The 24,147-nt window shown below is 36.3% G+C and overlaps 1 protein-coding gene across 3 annotated transcripts in view; it reads right to left on the reverse strand.

Moving 5' to 3' along the window:
* The window catches only part of Acvr1c (activin A receptor type 1C), an 87,227-nt gene that overhangs the window by 10,549 nt on the left and 52,531 nt on the right, over nt 1-24,147 (reverse strand). For 2 of the 3 annotated variants that reach the window (XM_063259122.1, XM_063259120.1), the window contains 6 exons: nt 14,914-15,153; nt 9,872-10,102; nt 7,173-7,340; nt 5,786-5,942; nt 2,565-2,689; nt 401-531 (listed from right to left, as the gene is read on the reverse strand). In XM_063259122.1, coding sequence (XP_063115192.1) covers nt 401-531; nt 2,565-2,689; nt 5,786-5,942; nt 7,173-7,340; nt 9,872-10,102; nt 14,914-15,153 — 1,052 coding nt within the window. The remainder of the gene's footprint in view (nt 1-400; nt 532-2,564; nt 2,690-5,785; nt 5,943-7,172; nt 7,341-9,871; nt 10,103-14,913; nt 15,154-24,147) is intronic. The other variant, XM_063259121.1, reaches the window with a different exon arrangement.

The following is a 24,147-nucleotide window of genomic DNA, read 5'->3' on the forward strand; positions in this document are numbered from 1 at the left end:
AAAGCTGTAAGGACCCAATGTGTGAGTCTCGTTCCCTCTCCTCTGACCTTGAGACCTGAGAATTGTGCAGTGAGAGTGCATACTCCAGGATCAGTGAGCCATCTCTGTGTGAACACATGTCTACCTATAGTGGCCAGCTGCCTGTCTGCAGAGGACAAAGTGTGAATAAGACATAAAGCCTTGTATAAACTCACCAGCATTGTTATGCATACATCCAGGTAAAGGGAATAAAAGAATTCTGATGACTTCTATGGAATGAACTGGATGGTTTTAAAGGTACTATATGGTTTCTGAAAATCCTCCCTGACACTCAAATGAAAAATATAACAGATAGGAAGAACACCTATAACCCCAACATGATGAACAAAACGAAAGCCAAACAAAAACCACGAAGCCTTACTTCACAGCTTTGCCACTGGTTTGGGATACTTGGTCGAAGCTTCTGGTCACAAACAACTTTCCTCATCTCCTCTATTGAGGGGTCTGAAGGCACCATATCATAATAAGGCAATTGGTACTCCTCAACAATTCCTGTAAGAAATTTGCATAATAAGTATCCTTGTACAAATAATCAAACAATAATATTTAGGCACAAGAGAAACACAGGGAAGTAAGGTTTATTAAAATAATGTAATACTATAAAGACCAAGAATTCAATTTCAACTGACTTAGTTGTGTAAAATTATGAAATTGTACACTGTGAAAATATAAAAGTTTATATAATAATATATCATACATAATATCATATAAAATTTGTATAATTCTTACCATTTCACAAAATATAGATTTTCTATTATAAAAATTACATGAATTTTTACTTATATAAAATGGCATTTTAAATTCAAAAACAATACTTAAACTCTAATTATCACATTTATAATACAGCCTCATTGTTCTGTGCATTTCTGTCAAATAAAACAAGTTTATCTTTTTGAAAAACTTAAAGCAATTTTCATAAACACGAATTTCTCAAATTTAGGATTGAAAGTTACTACACCTGTGGATTTCCTGGATTTTCAACCAAGAGGCAGTTAAACATGGATGACTTAGCGTGAGGATTGATGTTACAGTCTCAAATCCAGACAAAGGCAACCTTAATTTTCACATTACTCGACTTCTAAGGGCTTTCTTATAAGTTTTTTAAAACTAACTATAGTCCTTTTAATTAAAATATCTGAGGACAAAAAACTCAAAGCAAATCTAGACTAGTATCAATATTTTTACAGCTTGGTATGTACCAAGCATTGTCTTAAGCCCTTTATGCATTTTAACTTATTCCTCAAAACCACTGACTAAAGAGTGAACCACACCATTTCTAGCTTCCGGTGAGAATGCGGAGACAAGGAGTATCGTGAGTGTGCTAGAGAACACACAGCAGATCTGGATTTAAACCCAGCTCAAAGGCTATATAGTTTGTACTCTGCACCGTTAGGACTTTATATTCCTGAATGTTTCACTGTCTCACCCATGAATAAAAGAAAAAAAGCATGGTTTCTAATTCAAGTATAATTTAACCTTATAAGCTTTTTATAAAATCTGCAGGGTTGTAGAAAATGAAATAGATGTAACAAAAGTGCAAAAAAATAAAAAAGACAGTGGCTTTCAAGTTTTTATTGAGGGTTTACCATTAGCAGGCACTGTACTGAAAAGTTCACATAAATTAGATAATTAAACACTCAAAGTCCAAAAACAGGTCAGTTTCATTATTATCTTTATTTTTAAAATCTTTTGTCAGTGCATGTTGGTAGTGTGTAATGTTTACATTCCGTGGGGGGAACTGGTCCAGTCCACAACACATCTTCATTCCTTTGTCATCTGCGCCCCATTCCCTCCCTCCCTCCCCTCCTGATTTTAAAGGTGAGGAACTGAGACTTGAATTGCTGATGACCAGATTCAAGGCATTGCTGAACCCAGGCTTCATTCTGAATCTGTCTCACTTGAAAGTGGAAATTCTAAACCACTTCCTACCAGCTTTTAACTTTTTCTCCACTGATGAAGCAATTTCATAAGACCATTTGCAGGGCTTTGGCCTCTCCAATTCTTCCTGTCATGACTAATTTCTAAACTCCAAAGAGCAGTGGAGATAGAGCGGCTGTCTTTGTTGCCCTCTGCAATCTACCTTATCTTTCATTTATCAGAGGAAAAAAACAACAGGTATATTTTGCAATACACAATAAATACACTTCTAATAGGGAACTGGTACACATACATATCACATCTTGATCCTATTTCCTGTTTCCCTCTCTTCCCTGACATCTGCCCCCACCTCCAGAGAAAGTTCTTTAGAATATAAAGACATAAGCTAACCGCACAAAAATTGAAATAAAAGTGTCTTCCAAATGACCAATATAGAAATCAGAATTATCAGAACTGTCATCCTAAGTAAGACTTACTATAAAAACTCCATTATACACAGGATGTTCCATTTTTCTATTAGAAACATATTAACAAGTGGTATTCTCTAGATATTTAAAAATGATTCAATATAGTGCTTAGGAAAAAAGTGACATTTTGTATTCACAATATCAAGCCAAGGTACATGCAAATGGTATCCAAAATCTTACCTCCAATTGAACACCTTCGAGCTATTTCCCAGTAAACCAGACCAACAGAATAGATGTCAGCTCTTTTGAAGGATTCAAAGATACTCACATTCATTGTATCATCAAGCATTTCAGGAGCCATATACCTTCAAAAACACACACACACCTCAGATTCTCTCTATAACTGTACAGCAATCCAATAAAACACAATCATTAAAAAATTTCAATACAAAATATAAATTAGAGTAGTTTTCATCCATTTTAAAGGAAGATCTGGGCCACGATAGTAGAATAAAGTTAAATAATGTACAGTTATTGTCTCACCCACCAATTTAAAAATATTTTAAGTAGAACCAGAGGTCATTCCATTCAGTATTATAGGTAGCAGTTGTTGCAGAAGCTCTGCACTTAGAAACTACAAGGCGAGGGGAACTAAAGCACTCCACAAAGGAAACGAAACCAATCTCCAGCACAAGGTGTTGCTGCAGAAAGCTCCTTGAGGGTAGAGTGTGTTCATCATGGCACGCCCAGCCCTCCAACACAGTGGGAGGCAGCGTTCCAGATACCGCCTGTGAAGGAACTATTTTAGCAGACGCTGTGCAAGAAAGTTAGAGCCTCTTTGAACAGGACTAAATGGAAGGAATCTGTAGTCCCGTGGACCTGACTGAGGCTAGCTGTCCTAGGAAGATTCGGGAGATTTCTCAGAATATGGAAATGAGGCGGCAACCCCCTCCAAAATCTTGAAAAAGCAGTAACTCCTCTGAAAAAAATCCAGCATCCAGGCCTTGCTTTCAATCCCTGATGGGACAGGCAGATAAACAAGGTAAGGTATGTTTTTATTAGAAAAAGAAGCAAGGTCCCTCAGGACTGCCCAGCCTGAATAAATTGCCTTGAAATGCTCCTATAACCTCATTAAAGTCTCAGGGAACCAAGTAAAGGACGCATGGGCACAGTCCTGGAGTCTCAAATCTGGTTTAGAGGCCAGCTGTAACAGTTAAGAAATCCTCTACTCTGAAAGGCCTTTATCAACTTAAGAAAAATAGTTTGGTTGTTGCTGATCTCAAGGTCAAAAACTCTGAAATTATGCCAAGTCACAAGGAACCTATAACTCAAAACAAGAAAATGGGAGCAGTCTGACCACGCGGCCACCTGCTGGCTGTAACAAGAAAAACAGCAGAAGTCCCATCACTAAGGAGCCTGCCCTAATACGGGTGGGCTTCCTTCTCCTTTGCTGTCAGACATTCTGTTCTTTGCAGGTGGGAACTGTTTCCAAGCTCCTATTACCTTGATACACATCACTTTGAGGGACTTAAGGATAAATACAAGTGTGAGACATCCAAAATTTTTATATAGTCATTAAATACTGAAGGAATGCAATAACACAAAATACTTATTATATAATGTCCTTCACCTGTCTATTCCAATATTTTGACTCTTGATCATTGTTTAGAACCTGAACATGTAGTAGCAACCAGAGTTTCAGATTGTTTATGAGATGTAAAGGCTTTGAAGGAGCTATAAATTGCTGAGTGCCCTTTTTTTTTTTCGATTTTTATTTTTTATTAGCAAATTTTTCATTAAATTTTGCATTATGTAATGCAAGTTGGTCCACATATATAACACATCTTAAATTCTTTTTTATCCGCTTCGCCCTGACATCTCTTAATCCCCTTCCCAGTTGAAAAATCTATTTCTTGTTATCTAACCTTTATTTATTCTTTATTTATATTTTGAATTACTCATAGAAGAGAAATCACGTGATATTTAGGTGTATGTGTCTGACTTATTTCACTTAATATTATGGTTTTAGGGTGCCTTATTTTCCTACAAACGACTCAGGCTTATCCTTCTTTATGGCAGAATAGTATTGTATGCTACATAACTGCATTTATATTACCCATTCATCTGTCAGAGGATATATAGACCTCTTTCAAGATTTAACTATTATGAATTGTGCTATTTTAGACATGAATATGTACGTATCACTATAATAGGATATAATTAACTCTTTTGGGAATAGTTGAATTAAATGGAATATCTACTTTTAGTTTTTAGGAATCTCCATATTGATTTCCATAGTAGCTGTATTAGATTACATTCCCACTCAAAATGTAGAGTGATTCCTTTTCCACCTCAGCCTTACAAGCATTTGTTATTATTTAAATTTTTTGATGATAGCCATCCTTTTTAAAGGTGGAATCTCGTTGTTTTAATTTACATTTCTCTCATAGTCAGTGATGTTGAACATTTTTTGATGTATTTATTGACTATTTGTACTTCTTTTTGAAAAGTAACTATTCATTTCACTTGCCCACTTTTGATTGGGTCTTTTATTTTGAGGGGCCTAATTTCTTTTAGTTTTTTATGTATTCTAGATATTAGGATTTATTTGAAGAATAGCTGGTAATTTTTTCTACTCTTTTAAGTTGTCTCTTCACTCTGTTGGTTATTTCCAACAGAGTGCAGAATCTTTTTAATTTGATATGGTGACAATACATCAGAGAATTCAGAAGAAATGTATAGCTTCCTAGAAACATAAAATATCAAAACTGAATCAAGAAGATATTTTTAAAAAACCTGAAAATTCCAGTAATGGGCAATGTAATTAAACAAATAATTTTTAAAATGTACTAAATAAGAAATCCCAAGTCCGAATAGAGTCACTGCCAAATTCTGCAAGGACTTCGGAGAAGACTAATGCCAATACTCCTCAAACTATTTAATGAATTCAAAAGGGAAGGAGTACCATCAAAGTCTTTCTTGGGTGTTAGCATTACCTTGATTCCAAAATCCAATCAAGAAAGAATGACAAGCCAGTCTTTTTATTGAACACAGATGCAAAAATTTGCAAACAGAGTCCAACAAATCATCAAAAAGATCATACATCATGGCCAAGTATTCTTCATCCCAGGGATGCAAGGATGGTTCAACATATACAAATCAATAATCTTTTTTATTCATCATAAAATGCATTGTCTGGTGACCAATACAAATAATATATTCCTATCTATTCCACCATTCCTCTCCACTGGAGCTATATGGTCTCTAATCTACTGGGCTAAGAATACCAACTCTTTCACTTTACAATCATCATGCCCAGGGGTTTCTCAATGACTGAGAAAAAATTTCCTGTTTTCTTATGTCTAACATTTTCTCATTTGGAGTTTCTATGCATATATCATAAACTTTTGTGTTTCTGGTCAATCATAAGTCTAAATATGCTACCAAAGTAGTCATCTTACCTCTTGGTTCCCACTTTCGGATTCTGAGGTATGTCTATAGTGTTCAGAATGGAATCATGCTTCACAGCCAACCCCAAGTCTGCTATGGCACAAGTTTCACATTTTTTCACTAAGATATTCTTTGATTTTATGTCTCGATGAGCAATAGCAGGTTTACCTATAAAGCATTAAAAATAATATCAATCTTTTTCTTTACCAAAAACTGAATCTTTCCAACAGACATCACTCTATCACTCTAAAGACTTAACTCAAATGTTACTTAGAGAGACCACTCACTCAGTATTCCAAGTACTTCTCTAACAGAGCACCCATTTGGCCATTTTCAGGGCTCATATTACTATCTATATTATCTTGCTTGTTCATGTGTATGCTTCATCATCTGTCTCAACTAACCTGTTAGTTGAATGAGGACAGCAATTTTGTCCTGTTCCTCACTGTGCCTCCAATGTTTAAAATACTAAGTGACATTTATAAGGCACTAATAAATATCTTTTGAACAAATTGGAGATGAATCACAATGACTATGCATACCTAGAGCATAGCAGATATTTTCTTACAAAACAAGTTTCAAACATTTATTCTCCTAAACCAGCAGTATCTAATGTGGCCATAAATCCTGCAGGAACTTAGACACTATCTTGTAATAATTTATCTGTGTAGTGTCCTCTTTTCTGCATTTCAACTAAAACAAAATTTGGGGACAGATTTAAGTAAGAATAGATACAAAAATCTAGTGATTAAGCCAAAGTTAAAGAGCTTTGCAGATATGTAAAATAAGACAGGTGGGTCGCTAGGTGGGTTTTTGTATTAGAAAAAATTATACTTTAAAAAGGTATTATCTATGTTAACTTTTAGCTTCTAGTACATTAAACAAATATTGTTTAATTTTAGTATGATAAATATTAACATAACCTACATTTCAAAAAACCTTGGAGGTCTCAGTTTTTGAGCATAGAAAGCAATCCTGAGTTACAATTTGAGACCCATTACCATATTTAATGGTCAGTTCTCTATTAAATCAATTCTAGAGTCAATCAATAAATTTTTAAAGCAATGAGTATTATTGGTCCTCAAATATATAATGTGCAAATGTTTTTCATGGTCACATTATCCTCCCCAATTATTTTTTAGTTACAGGATTTGGTTAGTTTTTTTGTGATAGCCCCAAGTATATGTGCTAAATGGCAAAGATGGAACACTAAAAATAAAATATATTATGAACAATATGGTAAGGAAATATATGAAAGTTGGCTGTATCATGATAAAGCGTTCAGCTTTAGAAAGCACTTTTATTGTTCCTTCATATTTGATCATTGTAAAGAACTAAAATACAACAGAGCGATTGCAATTGCTGTACTCATTGAGGGAAACAAACTGAAGCACATACCTTGTGTACCAACAATCTCCATGTGGAGGTGTGCCAGACCACTAGCTATTGAAAGTGCCAGTTTGATCATTCCAGCCGCCGTGACTACGTTTCTATTCAGATAGTCATATAAGGAGCCCTGTTCATGATACTCAGATACGAGCCAAAGCTGAGTCCAAGTTCCATTATCTAACAGGAAAACATAATTTATTACTGAAAATACGTGTTGAAAAAGAAGCCAAAACCTTTTAACAACGTCAATATTTAGTGTGTATTGTTAACAAAGCAAAGTTATTTCCTTCAGTGGGGATGCTTACAGACTAAAGTAAAAAAATTTTCAGTGAATTACTGAAGAAGTTGATATTTTAGAACCCACTATAGAAATAAAAAGTTGTGAGGCAGTAATTCTAACAACTAGAAAATTCCTTTCTTATTCCCTCCAGTTAATACCTGCTGGCAATAATAACACATTATACAAGAAATACATTCAGACTCCGTATTGTAATATAAATTATTCTAAGCTTTTAAGAAAGATCTTACATATAACCACCAGAAATACAACCAATTTAGACAAAGTATTATTGTTATCATAAAAGTTCTAACATTTTCAAAGGTAAATAACAATGAAATATGAAGTTAATGATTTCCCCAAAGGGTTATATAAAAAGCCAAACACAATTGCTAAGAATTTTTGAATTTACTTCATTTAACCAAAAACTAATCTAGAACATTTTTTAAAAATTAATGGAGGAGAAATTTGCCTAATGTTTCTTTAACATATTATTCTAAAGATATTAGTCTAAAAAAATCCCTACAATAACTTGGATGATCCTAATTTTGATATTCTAGGAAAGAATTCTATAGTGAACACTTGCTAAGAAACTCTGCTGCTAGATGCTTTATGTACAGAAGCTGTTGTTGTCCAAATATTTAATTTCCATGCCTAGGTAGTGATAAAATACCCTAGGGACACAAATTGCTACAACATGATAAAACTTACTGACTTAACTGGTCACCTACACAACTACCCTTATTCCTACTCTCCCCCTGTTGACACTAGTAGCTATCTTTGCCCTCTACTATTAATGTCTTTGTCAGATAACTGACTAAAAAGTGAAATTGTAAATGTTGTGAAAGATAGGAATTCATGCAAAAGATATAGGTGAGATTAGAGGCCACTTGATATCATTCACAGAGCGATGACAAGAAGTATAACAGAGGTAGATCAGTTAAACTGAAAAAGCCAAGGATGACTTCTTTTATGCATATTATTTTATAATCCAATAAACATTATTTTGAATTAGTCTAGCAACATGTACCATAGAACTACATTCACCGAATTGACTGTATTGCTAAATAATCTCACCAGTGCATAGCTCAGCTCAAGATTAGGAGGAAGGAAAGAAAGTTCTTCATAGATGAATGAGAATGAATATCTCATTTTTGGAAGTTTGGGAATAATTTTAAGTTGTATATAGCTAAAAATTTGAAAGTTATATCTCTACCTCATGTGGGCTTTAATCAGTTTCCCCCTAGTAAATCAGAAATGACAAATCATCAGCAAACATAATTATGGCCAAAATGTACAACACTAAACCTCTTTTTTGCTGATTAGTCACTAATGAATACTTTCATAATCAAATTTATATTGGACCTAAATAACCACAAGTTTGCACTTGTCATAGGCAAAGGTATAGGTCTGACATCCACAAATAGTATGTTATGCCTTGTTTTGGATGAGGGTGTAACTGTGATTCCATTAAAGTTCTCCATGACTACTACTGATTAGATTTATAGTTATAAAAGTGACTGGATCAAGTCTTGCTCACTCTTCTTCTTCATTTGCTTTCATTTAAATGAATAAAAGTTTTGTAGGAAATGACAGAGAGCACATAGGAAATTCACAGTCTTTGATTACTCAAACATGTATACAATATTCCAGGACTACTGATTTTTCAGCACTAGAAATCTGATGCTTTATTTTGTTCCAGTGAACTAAAAAAAAAAAAAATAGAAATAAGAATAGCACTGGTTTTTCACATATTAATGTTAAATCTTTTTGAATGTTAAACATTAAGATATAAATCACTTTCAAAGTAACACTGGTAGAAAATGTTACCAAAATTGTTTTGCTTACCATAATTTTACTATAATCTATAGACAACACACACTAAAAACTCAAATCCTGAGGGCAAAGCCTGTTATAAAGATGAAAAAAAAATCCAGTCCTAGCCAAGGTTCACATTTAGCTAGCATTCATCAGTATGTCTGTATTAAGAATTGAAATATTTGTGGTTGCTATCCAAAATTCCTAATATCATTTCTTTGCCCTGGAGAACTGCATGACCCTGCCTTCTAGTATGTCTCTGGATCATCCCACGACCAGCAGAAACCAAGTCAATAAACCTAGCAGGGGAGTGTTTTCCGGGACTGGGCTCTAGTTGAGGCTTCTACTTTAATTGGTTGGTTCCCATCAAAGAGCATCCATGAAACATTTTAAACCCCAAACTGGCCATTATATCATCATGGTTTCGTGTCACTTGTGTATCCTGCGTTATCATATGGCTGTGTATATTTATTTGTGGGAAAGAAGAGGGACTTTCTGTCCTTACTAAAGAAATTAGACTTTTGTGTAGGTTTTAGTAAAACAAAGAAATTATTTATTCTCATTGGTAAGACATGTAATGCTTTTCTTACCAAACCAAATTAGACACAAATACCTTTGTTGTCAGCAGCGATGAAACCCAGGATGTTTTCATGTCGAAGCATAACTGTCTGATAAATTTCTGCCTCACGAAACCAAGATCTTTCATCTCTGGAGGAGAATATTTTCACAGCCACATCTTCCCCACACCACCTTCCATGCCACACCTCACCAAATCTACCTTTTCCTACTATTTCTTGAAGTACAATTGTCCTTGCAATTGTTCTTTGAACCAGAAGAGGCAGACCTAACCAGAGAAAAGGTGGAATTGGTCATTAAAAGTAAATGTCAGAAAGCATTGTTATGATGACCATTCTCACTTAAAAAAAAATTTAAACACTTTACCAATTTTATCAAATTTGAAGAAATAAGCATCATTACAGCAAACTTCAGTGTCAAGTTAGGCTAAAGAAAAAATTCTAAATTATGAATATGAATTTCTATTCTATTCCCCCCAATATTTCTGAATACAGTCTGCTGCTGCATTTATCTGATTTCAAAGAACTGTGAATTTCCATGAATTGTCCTTCACTGGTAGTCACATTAATAAATGGAAAAAGTATCTTATCAACATGTAAAATAAAATGTATGGTTCCTGGTACAACTGGGAAGGCAAAAGAATTCTTCCTGAATTTTTTCAAATCAAGTTAAAATTTAAAAGAATACAATTCAATGAGTCAAGTAATGATGTTACACTAAAAACAGGTTTTCTATGGAATAAAAAATTCAATAAACTGCATTCCAATGTGTATGTACAATTATATTCTTTGAATCAGTAACTACCTCTAGAATTCTTTGTTAAAGATTTAATTCAAAAAGTAGAAAAGATGTCAAAAACCAAATACATTCTTATTATTTATAGGAAACAATAAATAAAAGTGTCAAGTGATTTAAAATTGTGAGTTATTATAAGCAAACTAAAAAGACTTAGTTTTATATTTTTGCTATGTCATCTGATAATGATAGGTGAGTTATTTAACCTCTCTGAACTTTAAACTTCTTCTCTGAAAATGAGGGGTTAGTGAAATTTCATACCTCATAAGGATAATATGAGACTTACCAAGCATGTTAAACAGCTAGCACATCATCTGATATTTCATGTTCAATACTGGTTAATCCTCCCGATATTACAGTAATCTCACCATGGATTACTTAGTCAATAATAATTATGCTACTTATAAAATATTCTTAATGACATGGGAAGTTACTTTTACTATAGTATTAAATGAAAGAAGCCTCGTAATGTTATCTGCAAATAAGTGTATTTAGTCTTTTAAAATGTGCACAGAGACTGGAAAGGAGATATGCTAAACACAATGGTGGTTATTTCTACTTGGTGGGATCACAGTGAATATGATACTCTTCTTTATAATTTTTCTAGATTTGCATAATTTCCACAATGGATATTAGTCTTATAAATAAAGAGGCTGTGAGACAAGTGCATTCTAGAAAGTCAGTGTAGTTACTGCCACTATATTTACATGACAGGGATAGTGACAACTCTTTAGCTCCTGGGGGTCTTAGGCCCTCCTCCAAAAAATGTGCCAGTTTATTTAGATGTTCTCATCTGTCATGAGAATGACCCACTACAGCTAAATAGGCACAGACTACAAATTTGATATTCTGAATCCCAACTATTAGTCACAAAGCCTTAAGTCAGAAGGTTTTGAAATCATCTGGTTCACCTGAGTATGTGCTGACTCCTCAGCAAACCATAGAAGTGACCATGTCATTGCCTCTTGGAACTCCTTACTTAGGCAAACTTTCAGATGCTATCTTTGTGAGTACTGAGGTTTTTCTCCATTTTTGAGCCAACCCATGAGAAGAAATTAGTTCAATTCAGAATGTTTATACATACTTATCTAAACTTTTAAATCACTATACGTAGTTCATTTTTAAAGAACAATAAAATTTGTACAGGACAGGAAAAAAGAAATCATCTGATTTAACCTTATCATTTAGAGATGAGAAAACTGGGGCCCAACAGCCATCAAAGCCCTTGTCTGGGCTGCTGGTGCTGCTAGGAGACTGACCCAGATCCAAAACACCTCTGCCCAAACTTTGCTCCCTCACCCTTCACAATGGGACCATAATCCTTCCCTTTAGAAAGACTTCTTGCATCAAATGGTAATGGATATTTTTGTATGTACGGTCAATTTTACTATTTGACCACCCATTGACAATGAAAATAATAATTGTTGAGCCAAATGTCAATGACAGTGTCTCCTTCCCTTATGGTCTTGTGTACACTCACCCACACTGACAAATATATCACTACCAACAACACAACAACAAACAGATAAACAAATAGATGTCAGTGTTTTCAAACTGCAATTGATCAAACACACAGTCAATAGTACAGATCAGAGACATAGAAAGATAACAAAATTAAGGAACTCAGTAGGCCATTTAAATTCAAAAGGTGAAAAAATTGCTTTGGTATCTTTTAATGAAACCACCAGAAATGAAGCTGAGGTAGTTCTCGTATTATAAACCTAGAGATCTCATTGGAAGATACACAGACTAGCCGATGCCAATCTTTTGTCAGCATCTACCACAACTATTTACCATGAGAGAAAGAAGCAAGCTAGCTTTCTTCCTTATAGAAGTCTAGCCTTATAGAAGCCACCTGAGGTGTAATCTGTGCTATAGAGATACACCAATAAAACATCAGTCTGTTTTTCTCTCTCACAGGCACTATATCTCTTTGAAATGTGTCCCTGACCAGGTCAGAAATAAGCTTTACAATTTTTGTTTCTCAGCATCTCACAAAGCAGCCTCATATCTGAGGCCACTAAACACTTAAGAAAAGGAGAATGAAACAGAAGCACCACCACCCCACCTGTGAGCTTTTGTAGCTGAAGCCCTAAGTTAAACCCAGTCTCTCACTATCAAAGGCAGAGACACCTTACGCTACATTTTAGTCGGTGGTCACTGTCAGGCATATGCAATCAGCTTTCACCAAAAACAAAACAAAACAAAACAAAACAAAACAAAAAAATGTCTAAAACACATTCATTTGATTCTTTAATTTTTATTAGCATATGTTTGCAGTACATAATGATTACATTATTGTGAAGAATTGTTACATGTACATAACACATTTCAATTTTTGTCTACCTATCCTTCCCTTATCTCCCCCTCTCTCCAACTTTCAGTCCCTTTTCCATTTGCACAAGTCTATGCGTGATTTCTTTCTTGAATTATTTTCTTTGTTTCTCCTTTTCCTCCTCTTCCTGCTCTATCTCTTGTTCCCTATCCCATTTGAAAAAGATCTCCCTACTTCCTATTATCTGTATTTTATTTTGCTATTTTTAAATACAAGTTTAAATACTGCATAATTCCTCTTATATGAGAAAACATATTTAAATGTCTTTCAAGAGGTCATTTATGCTTGCATTTCTTTCCTTTTTCCTATATAAGACCTTTAGAATAATCTAAGAGTCTAGACATTAATAAATCCAAATTCAGGTTTAAAGATGCCCAAAATATAAAAAAAGTTAACAGGAATTTTTAAATTTTATGCTCTACCTCATGACTATTTTCTTACTAAATATCTATCTAATACCCCATTTTAAAATCTGTGTTATTTTTATTTAAAAGAGAAATAGTCATCTTGAATATGTTTAAACAATTGCTCCAAAATGTACTATCCTACCTAACTTCAGATAAACTAGAATATCTTAGTGGGGATTAAATCAATGGTTGTTTAATCATTTGAACCTCACAAATTAATTATAAATGTTTTAAAGAAATTAAACATAAATTAGGGTTCTCTCTGTGACTAGAATATTGCCAAGGCTCAAAAAATTAGGGTACAGTGGACCTCTAAATGTAAAGGAAAAAAAAAAGGAAAGAGCTTTTTAACAGGTATTACTTTTAAAGAAAAAAATGCTAGCCTTACACTCAATCATTTAATCTGGATTCCAGTTTTCCAAGCTGTGCACTTTCAGATTTTCTTTCTAGTCTTCTTGTCTTGAAAACATACTACCTAATTAGGTATTAAACATCAGTCAGGCAGAGGCAAGTAATCCTGCCCCCACAAGCAGTAAGTATCCTGACTCTCTGGCCCCCATCAAACAATCCAAACTTCTGTGTCTTAAGTGCAAAAGTTTATGGAGATGTCAGCACACCTCTGTCAGCAACCTCAGTTAACGCTGCTTGCCTAGAAGCTCCTAAAGGCTTTGGCAGGAAGTTCTTCAAAATTTGTTGGGTTAATAATATTAATGATCTTTTCAAACCAAAAAGGGGCTTCCACAGTGGCTTTTCTGGACTTTTTCCCTTGGTCCACAAAACGAAATGCTAGCAAGATTCCTATAAATAATGAGAGAAGGGAATCTTTACAATTTGGGGGAGTTTGTTATTATGGGGAAAACTTGATCTGTCACTCTCAAATTCTTAGTAGGAGAAGAGAGACTCATTTAGGCCTGGCCCTCTGAATTGCTTTACCAGGGGCCCCTAGAATCCACTGAGGTGAAAGGAAGTTATTACATAATTTTAAGCAGCTAAAGCCAGTGCAGGAATGACCAGATGCTCTTGAATCTCTCCTTACTGTTTTCATATCTTACAGTAAGTTCCAGGCCTGCGCCCTGTTACCATCATACCCCAGAGTACCTACAGATCCCGACCACCTTTATTACCATAACTGAGAACACTCTAAGAGCACTACTCTGCACATCTCATGTCTTTTCCCCTTGAACTCATTGCCTTGAATACATTAACTCTAACTCTTGTGCCTATAAAACAAAACCAAAAACCCCTGCAATCATTATTAACTTTATGGGGAAGGCTGACCTCAGTTCAAACATAATTGTTTTTAGAAATGTGAAAATGAGAACTGGAATACATAAAGCTATACAAGACAAAAGAGAAGACTTTTTAGATAATAATTTTTTTACTTTTAATCCTAAATGAAGTTTCTAGACTAGAGTTTATCATGGATCTTCCAAGCATATTAAATGATGAAATGTATACTATATAGGCACTTTTGTGTTAATAAACATTTTTGTTTATTTTTAAATGAGTTTTCTTATGGCAAGATGGACAAAGGACACATACCAGAGCCAGAGCCAGAGGCGGTTACATCATAAATCAGATCTTTAAGGGTTTTTCCAGCGTGTACCAACTTGCATTCAGAGAGTGGCTCCTCTACACTCTGCCTGTTTGTCCTTCGGTAGCTGCACTGTCGGCCTTGGCATGCCCATATTGTCAGCATGGCAACTATGGACAGGAGGCAGACAGGCACAGTGATTACAATGGTCAGCTCCATGGATCTGAGTTTGGGGCTCTCTGGTGAGGCTGCAATTAAAAAAAAAAAAAAAGACACAACCATGATTCAAGACATTTTCATTATTTTAGAAACCAGTCAGGCAATCACCAAGATTGCACAACTAGAATATCCAGTTACATAGTATTTCCTTAGCATAGTATGCCCTTAGTTCATTAGCAGAGATGCTGAGATATAATCAGAAAAGACGGGGAGAGTTGAGATTAGTTTGCAGCGAGGAATGCGTATGGCGTAACAATGGGAGACAGAGTAAGGATCTCGGAAAAGCACTAGCAAGTGAAATCTTTGTGTAGGCTTTCAAAGTATTGGACACTTTGACGCATCGTTTTCTCACTCCTTATTTAGCGGCTGGTCCTTACAGTCCACATTCATTTATTCATTAGTTCATGACACTATTGGGCCCTTGCAATGAGTGACACTATCCCAGGTCCTGGAGATGCAATGGTGAGAAGGTTCCGAATCCCTCCTTTGAGGGCATAGTTCTCATGGGACGGCTGAGCAGACAGAGAGGTAACCCAGAGGTGGGGAGGGGTGAGTACCACAAAGATGAAGAGCGAGTGGTGGCAAGGTGCCACTCGAGATTTAATGGTTTCGGGAGGCCACTGTGTGGAGGTGCAGACGCAGGGAGACAAAGGAGCAACCACTGCGTTGCCACCTCTGTGGTTCAGGGACAGAAAGCAAATGGCAGTGCCAAGGGGGTCATGGACTCATCGCTCCCCAGACAGCCCCAGGCCTATGCCTGCCGGATATCCTGCCCATCCCTTGCTACTCAGACGCTGCACAACTCAGTGCCACATGGGTGCCATCACACTGCCTGCCAGAAGCTGCTGACCTCTGCCAGCTCCCAAGTTGGACAGTGACTCTTCGTGAGGTGCAGAGTTTGGGGCAGGTGGAGAGCTGGGGAGCAGCAGCATAGAGGGAGCAGGCTGCTCAACGCGGTTCACCCAGAGCGGTACAGACAGAGCAGACAAACGCAGCTTCAGGGATTATGGCAGAAGGAAAAGGGTTGAGATCCGGAAGGCCTTCTGGAAATCAGAGGAAGGCTGGGAACTTCACAGGCCACACTGCACGCATCCCGCCACCTACGGGAGGCCTCCAACCAGAGGAAGGGGGACGACCACAGACAGCCGGCCACAGTGGGCAGGCCGAAAGGCAGCAGAGCGCCACCTGCAGAAGGACGCAGCGCAGGCCCTGCGCTCATCTAGCTCTTTCACTCTCTGAGGGCAAGAAGTCATAGCAAAGGAAGCAGCTAGGAGATGCGTCCGACCTCCTAGACTCATCCGCAGAGGACTGGAACTCAGGCTCCCAACTGCTCTAAGTCAAGTTTTCCATCAGTAAATATGGGGGGGGGCACACTCAGCAAATCGTTAATTCAGTGTAAATAGGACCTACCCAGCCATAAAAAAATGTACATTTGAGAGGACTCCCATTTTTGTGGATACGTGTATGACTCTCTCTGTCTCTGTCTCTGTCTTTCTTATTTCATCTGGTAGACAGAGAGAAGGTATTTGTATATATGATAAAGGAGAATAAAAACTAATTAGTGCTTTAGTTGATAAAAACTCTTGAAGACATAGGCAAGGACTTTCTGAACAGAACCCCAGTTATACAAGAAATAGTTAACAAAAGAAAAAAAATTAAAAAGATTCTGCACAGCAAGGCAGACAATCAACAGAGTAAAGAGAGCCTACAGAAGGAGAAAAAATTGTCAGCTGCTCTTCAGATAGAGAACTAACATCTAAAAATATAAAGAAATTAAGTGCCAGGTGTGGTGGTACCATGTCTGTAATTCCAGCACTTGGGAGGCTGAGGCAGAAGAATCGCTGCGAGTGCAGGGACAGCGTGGACTATATACGGACCTCAAAAACAGCTTTAACCACACAGCCAGACCCTGCCTCAAAAAGCAAAAAGAAAATTAAACTCCCTCAGTCAAAAAATGGAAAACTGAGGCAAATAGACACTTCTCAAAAGAAGTGCAGAGCCACTAAGTATAATTTAAAATTTCAGCATCTTTGACCATTAGAAAAATGCAATTCAAAACAACACTGAGATTACATCTTACTCCAGATAAGAATGGCTATTATCAAAAACAATTACTATTGGCAAGGCTGTGGGGGAAAAGGGACCCTTCTACATCGTTCGTATGAAGGGAAACTAATACAACCAGTACAGAAGTCTGCATATAGGTTTCTCAAAAAATTATAAACGGAAATTCTGTTTGGCCCAGGTGTCCCTCTTCTTTCTTCCTGAAAGTTTTAAAGTCATATGATAAAGTAATACATGCATATACCTGTGCTTGTAGCAGCATAACTCATAATAGCTAAATTATGGGAGAGGCCTAATGTGTCCATCAATAACAATAGATGAACAGATGAAGAAATTCGGTATAAATATAAATTGAGTACTACTCAGTCATAAAGAAAGATGAATTTGAGCCATTTGTGGAGGAAAATGAGTGGATCTTGATAAGTCAGACACAGGTTAAATACCATATGTTTCTCTAATATGACAGCTCCAAGACAGAATTCAGAGACAGGCAGATGAACAGGAAGTAGACTCCAGGGGGATGGAAAGGATCTGGGGAAAGAGGGAGAGGGGAGGACAGTGGGGAAGAGCAAGTGAAATGAGGAGATGTGTATGAGGGCAGGTTCCCAGGATGAATGTAATTACTATGCATTACAGACATGTACTAAAAAATAAAGTAGCAACCACTGCAGGTCCCTTGGCAGGGACAAGTTCCCAGCAGAAAAAAGCCAGAGTAAAGAACCTAAAGGACCTTGGGGCAGGAGCAGGCACGGCAAGTTCAGGGCCATCTTCTGCCCAAAGTACAATAGATGAAGGAAAGATACTTGGGAAGAGGTCAAGGAGGTAAGAAAGGGAAACACAGTGTTGGGGCTTGCAAGCAAAGAGAAGGGCTGTGAACTTTGTTCTAGGCAGATACCACTGAGTTCTGAGCCATGAGACATATGATCTACTTTTATACTTACTGTTGGTGTTTGCATAGGCAACAGTAAAGCAAGAATAGCAGTAGAGAGACCAACGAGATGGGAGGTGACAGGCTTAGCTAACGCCACCTGAAATAGCACTTTCTTCTCATTCTCCTTCGTTCTGTAGACACCTGGCCCCACTTCATTTTAATTACTGGGTCATAGCATTACTGGGTACGTCACATACTCATTGATTTATTACCTGACTTTCCTTTGTGAAAGGAAAAAGTTTGCCCACTTGTTCCCAAGCAGTGGTGCCTGACACATAACAGATGAGCAGTAAATAGCTTTTAGAGGGCAGAATCATAAGCAGCTCCAGTTTTGCTCCTAACAAATGAGACTTTTTGTCCTCGAAAAATAACTGTGATTACTAACACCAAATAAGGATAGAAATAAAATTGTGGTGCAAATTTTTAAAATTATATATAGCCAAATATTTCCACTTAACATTATATATAGCCTATCTTCCACTTATGAGCCCTTTTTTATTTAGAAAAAAAGTGATACATGAAAAATCTCTGATGACAGATACTTCCTGTATCCTAAAATTATTTTGACACTTGAAATTGGTACACTGATCATATCCTTTCCATTCACTAAAGAAAGCATCAGCATCAATTTAATTTTATATCCATGTCCTACCATCGGCTGGTTGGTTTTTTAAAATAAGCCTTAAGAAATATTTGATAGGGGCTGGGGATTTAGCTCAGTGGCATAAGCGCCTGCCTTGCAAGCAGGCAGTCATGAGTTCAATCCCTGGTACCGATAAAAAGGAAAAAGACAAAAAAAAAGAAATATTTGATAGAATTCAAAATAAATTGAGGGAAGTTAGGGTCTCAAAGATCAAGGAGAAGAATATAGACACTGAAAAGAAAGAAAATCCCCATTATGGGCAGCCTTTTTCTCTCTCTGATCCTTGGGGAAACTTTGCCACCAACTCTGTACTGAATTCCAGAAACAGTATTAGAGATCATATCTGGGAAGCTATAGCATGATATTTGTAGCTTAGAGTCTAAACACATGACTATGACAACAGGCATTGGGAATTCTGCTTTTCCTCAGGCTTTCTTCTTTCCATGGACAAGGGTAGAAAGCTTATTGCATTAACTTACAGTGTGTCAAAAAACACAAAAGCAGAATTTTCTTAAAAAGTTTCAATAAAAAGTATTCAATCAATATTTAACATTGTTAGGCTAATGATGGAAATATAACCCAGGGTCTTTTGCTCTGCCGTATGAATTCTGACCTATCACCAGTTTTCCATCTCTGAAATTATTACAGGTTGTACAAATGCATCAGGGGGAATCTTGGCCTTCCAGTGCTCTTCACAATGTTCCAAAAGAGTTCATTGATGGCTTTACTTTGAAAATAATTAACCATGGTTTTTGCAACCACTAAACTTTGTGTTGTAAAAAAATTTTATTGTCCATTTCAAATGATCTTCAAAACTGTATCCATATTTCCATATCATCAAAGGTATCAACCTAGGTTCTCTAACAGTCATAAAATGTAAATACTTGTAATCATTTTATTTTTGAAACATCTATCTAAACATATTTTTAAAGATAAAATTTCACTATTAGATACATTTGCATGGCTAAATTTTATTTTGATATGTGTTATTAGGAACTGCCAATATAAACATTAGCGTTAAAAAGCTTATCGATTGTCTTCATTTTAGTAAAGCTCTATTAAGCAGAGCTCACATCATCACTATAGCAACTAATAAAGAGGCAAAAGGTCAGCAACCCTGGAAATAGAATAATCTCCATAAAAGTGCTCTGCTCTGATGCTTACCACTCTCAGGATGTTCATTACAGATGGGCAATGTTTCCACGTTTGTGCACAAATTTACTCATATGAGTTAGTAAGAAAAAAAAAGATTACTCAGCTAGAAAAGGTTAGCAATATCATCTAGAAAGAACTCCTTAAACACTGAGCAATTTTAAAAGCAAACATTTGTAAAGTGACACTTTAAACCAAATGTTGATTGTAATATTTATAGAAGATAAATGAAAAAAATATAATCTACACACTATACAAATCATAGTAAAAAACAATAATGTAGCTAGGAATATGTTTTAGTAATAGTCACTTTTCATAAATATAATTTTTCTAAGCAAACTTGACATGCTTGATCACAGAACTCTTATTATTTGATAATTTCTAATTTGGGAATTTTCTGTGCCTGCTGAGATGCATTCTCCATGAAATAAACAGCCTTGTGAGGGGATACATTAAACCTTAAAAATGAGGTCTAGGGAGTGATGCATTGCTAATTTAAGTTCTTTCACTCCCTAGCAAATTAAATAGAAGAGGATGGGAGAAATAAGAGAAAAGGAAAAAAAACCATTAGCCCAGATGTGTGATAGACTAGCTCACAAATATCTCTCCATGTATAAGTTCCAGAATACATTAAATCAACTAATGAAGGAAATACAGTCATCTCTTGATATCCATGGTGGATGAGTACAAAATTTACAGATGTTTCAGTCTCTTATACAACAATAGCATAGTATTTGTACATAAGCTACACCTGACCTGTTACAGACTTTAATTCGCCCCTATATTACTCATAATACTTAATCCAATGTAAGTGCTATGTCACACTTGTTTGTTTAGGGAAGAATGATAAGGAAAAAAGGCTAAATCAGTGCGATACAGATGCAAGCTTTTCTGAATACTCTATTTTCAATCTGTGCTTGACTGAATCCATGGAGGTAGAGCTCATGGGTCTGGAGGACTGATTAATAGTAAAGTAGAGGGGAGGAATAATGGAAGGAAAGGAGAAAGGAAGGGAAAATGTTTCATTCTGGATCCTACAACATTTTCTAGAGACTTGGGTGAATCGGGGGTGGTGGAAAGTCAATGACCATGGCTACTGCCCAGGTAAGCCCAGAGCTAGTGTAGATGCCTCATCTTCTTGCTGGAAAGTTGAATATTTCCATTACCTCCAGGGCCTCTTATTTTGTGGTTTAGGGAGGCACATTTGTGAAATAAGAAGAAAAAGAAGAGAAAATGCGGACATAACTCTCACATTTCTTACCATGCTGACCTCTTATCCTTCTTTATCAAAGGTACAAAGAAACTGATGTTTATGCAATTTATATGACCTTAACTTAATACATTTATAATTCTCCTCACATACAATATTGGGAGGAGATTGCTTTAAATAATTCATATTTGTCATTGGCTTGAAAAATTGCTTTCAATAATAGTTAAATTCAGGGGCACAGCTCTGTGGTTGACCACTTGACTAGCATGTGCCAAAGCCCTGAGAACAATCCCCAGTGCTTAAAAAAAATTCAATTTACATACACATTTCCCCCACCATTTTTGAATGGCAGACATTCTACTAACTAAAGCCTGACACATTAAAATGGAGCAATTATAAAAAATTCTTTACAATAGAGGAATTAAAAAGATATACTGGCTAGACAGCCATAGCTGTTTATAAACAAATTCAGGTAAATAAAACAGAGGTCTTTATCCAAAGTGCATTCTGAGAAAGTTTTCAAGGTTATTGCTTCTTTTGTAAAAGTTATCATAGAAAGTAGTTGCAGAAACTTAAAGGAACCCAAAACATGCCTAAAAAGACCAGTTAGCATTAAAGTCATTCTTTCTCCTTCTGTTAAAACATCTCCCTAAGTGATAAAATATCCATTTGCAAGGCTCAGTCCACCAATGTATAAATGCAGTCCTCATTTTACTGCTCAAAATGAAATGTTTTTCCCCAGCTTGTGGCTTTGAAAAGTTCTAAAGTAATAAACCAACCTAATAATAATGATGCTAAAGATGCTTTCTGATTGGTCTGCTCCTGTTCCGACACCTGGAACAATGCCACCATGGTCAACTGAACGACAAGGTGATGTCCTGTGCATTCGACTTCCCACAAACCTATGACCCAGGCTTGTGACTTCAGGGTTAGGGACTTTGTTTACCTTGCAGTTCTTGGTATGAAAAGTACAAACAATACCTATGGCTGTAACTGAGAAGTGAATTCATTACTATTAAGACACTCAAAGCTACCTATTAATTAGTTCAACAGAAATAATTTCTTTTGTCAAATAGCAGAGTAACATGCTGAGTGCTGAGCAATTTTCCAAATCTTCATTATGACCCTTCCTTCACCTGCCTCTTCAAAGCAGCCTTAAACGCAGGGACCATTATTTCAAATACTTTCTTGGCAGTTTCTTAACTGGCTTCTTATGCTTTCCTAAACTGGTTCAAAGACTGGATCCAAATGGATTAGTTTGTAGGTATTTACTAAGAACAACTCTTGGGGTGAATACCAGAGAAGTGGGGCACAATCCACATGTATGTGGAGTTTAAGATCTAAGTGATACATGACTCATCTGGAGAACATTTTCAAAGCAACTTCACAAGTAAAAATATTGGATGGTTTCTCTTCTATGAGAAGCCCAAAATACAAACAAGGAGCAAAGTAAAGATAATAGGAACCGGGGAGATCTTTTTTGAATGGGAAGCAGAAGAAGAGATGGAGGAATGAGAGGGAAGGAAGGGAAAAGGATTTTTAAAAGAAAGATTTGAAGAAAAAATAGAAATCGAGCTTTTTCAAGTGGGAAAGAGATCAAGAGTTGGAGGGACCAGGGAGGGAGGAGAGCGGAAGGAGCTAGAAAGAATGAAGATGTGTCATGTACATGTATAACCTTCCTGCGATAAATGTAAGCATTGCGTTCTGCAAACATGCACTAATAACAAAACATAATTTAAATAAGTAAACAAAGTGAAGTTTAAAAAATGGAGAAAACTTGATGTGAGGAATAAAATAGGACAAGGATGATCATGACATATTCAGTTTATGATGAACCAGTCTAGAATAAGAGAAAATGTAACTGCACTTGACCAGAATGAGAAGTTGAAGAGTCTAAGAAGCCAGTCTCAAGCACTGGTTTTATCGTGTAATTTTGTACTCACTGACTTCAGGCAGACAGCCCAACCCAATGTCCTATTTCCTGCTTGTCCTAGCCTACCAATTCTTCACAGTGGCTACTCTAAAATTTGCCAGGAACAATCCAGTTACAAATTAATTCTGATAGATGTCTCCCACAAGCTCCATGGCAGGTGGCAGCAAATCATCTCCTCCTGCGCACAGTGAAAATAACCATGTCAAAAGGGTTGGGGTCAACATGACCACACAAGTAAAACAAGGGAAGAGGATTTTCTAAGGTAGGGAGAGATTCCCTTGAGTCCTGACAGGGACAGGGATAATAGGACATCCACTTAGAGGCACTAGTGACATGTGATTCCACTGTGCGGTGCTCAATCTGTAAACGGCTATATGTATACACTGTCTTCATCTAGCTAGATGAAGCACGTAAAGGTTGGACAGTTTCACTTTGTGCTGCTGATTTTCTCAGAGAATATAAATATGAGAATCGCCAAAGGCTGCAAGTATTTAACATTTAGCATATGAATGTAAAAACAGTGCTTTTATGTTGGGTTTTTGTTTGTTTGTTTGTGATACAGAGTCTCACCATGTAGTTCAGACTGGCCTAAAATTTGCTATGTAGTCCAGGCTGGACTTGAACTCATAGCCATCCTCCTTCCTCAGTCTCCCTATAGCTGTGATTACAGGCATGTATTACCATGCCCCACAGTGTGTTTATGTTTAAAGGAAATAAGAATATTGAATTGAAGAATACAACCATCGACACAAGGGATATAAAGAAATTTCATTCGAGGAGAAGTGAGAGTAACAAAATGTTTGAAAAAGAACTTAAGTTCATTCCACAATTACTCTTCTTTAGTTTCAGGGTACAAAAATAACAGTTTTTTGGATGAGGAATTAGCTCAGCAGCATAAGTGCCTGCCTTGTAAGCGTGCAGTCGTGAATTCGTCCCCAGTACCAAAAAATAAATAAACAATAATTTTTTTAAATCTCTATCGTCAAAACACATTATTCTCAAATGATATATGTCTGTAAAGAAGTTAGATACTAATAAATCAAGGAATATTTGAGAATATCCCCCTAAATCAGCCTTTGTGCGGGAAAAA

This window comes from Cavia porcellus, unplaced genomic scaffold, assembly GCF_034190915.1.
Source record: "Cavia porcellus strain 051 isolate PalLab524CR breed Dunkin Hartley unplaced genomic scaffold, mCavPor4.1 scaffold_12, whole genome shotgun sequence".
NCBI classification, from domain to species: Eukaryota; Metazoa; Chordata; class Mammalia; order Rodentia; family Caviidae; genus Cavia; species Cavia porcellus.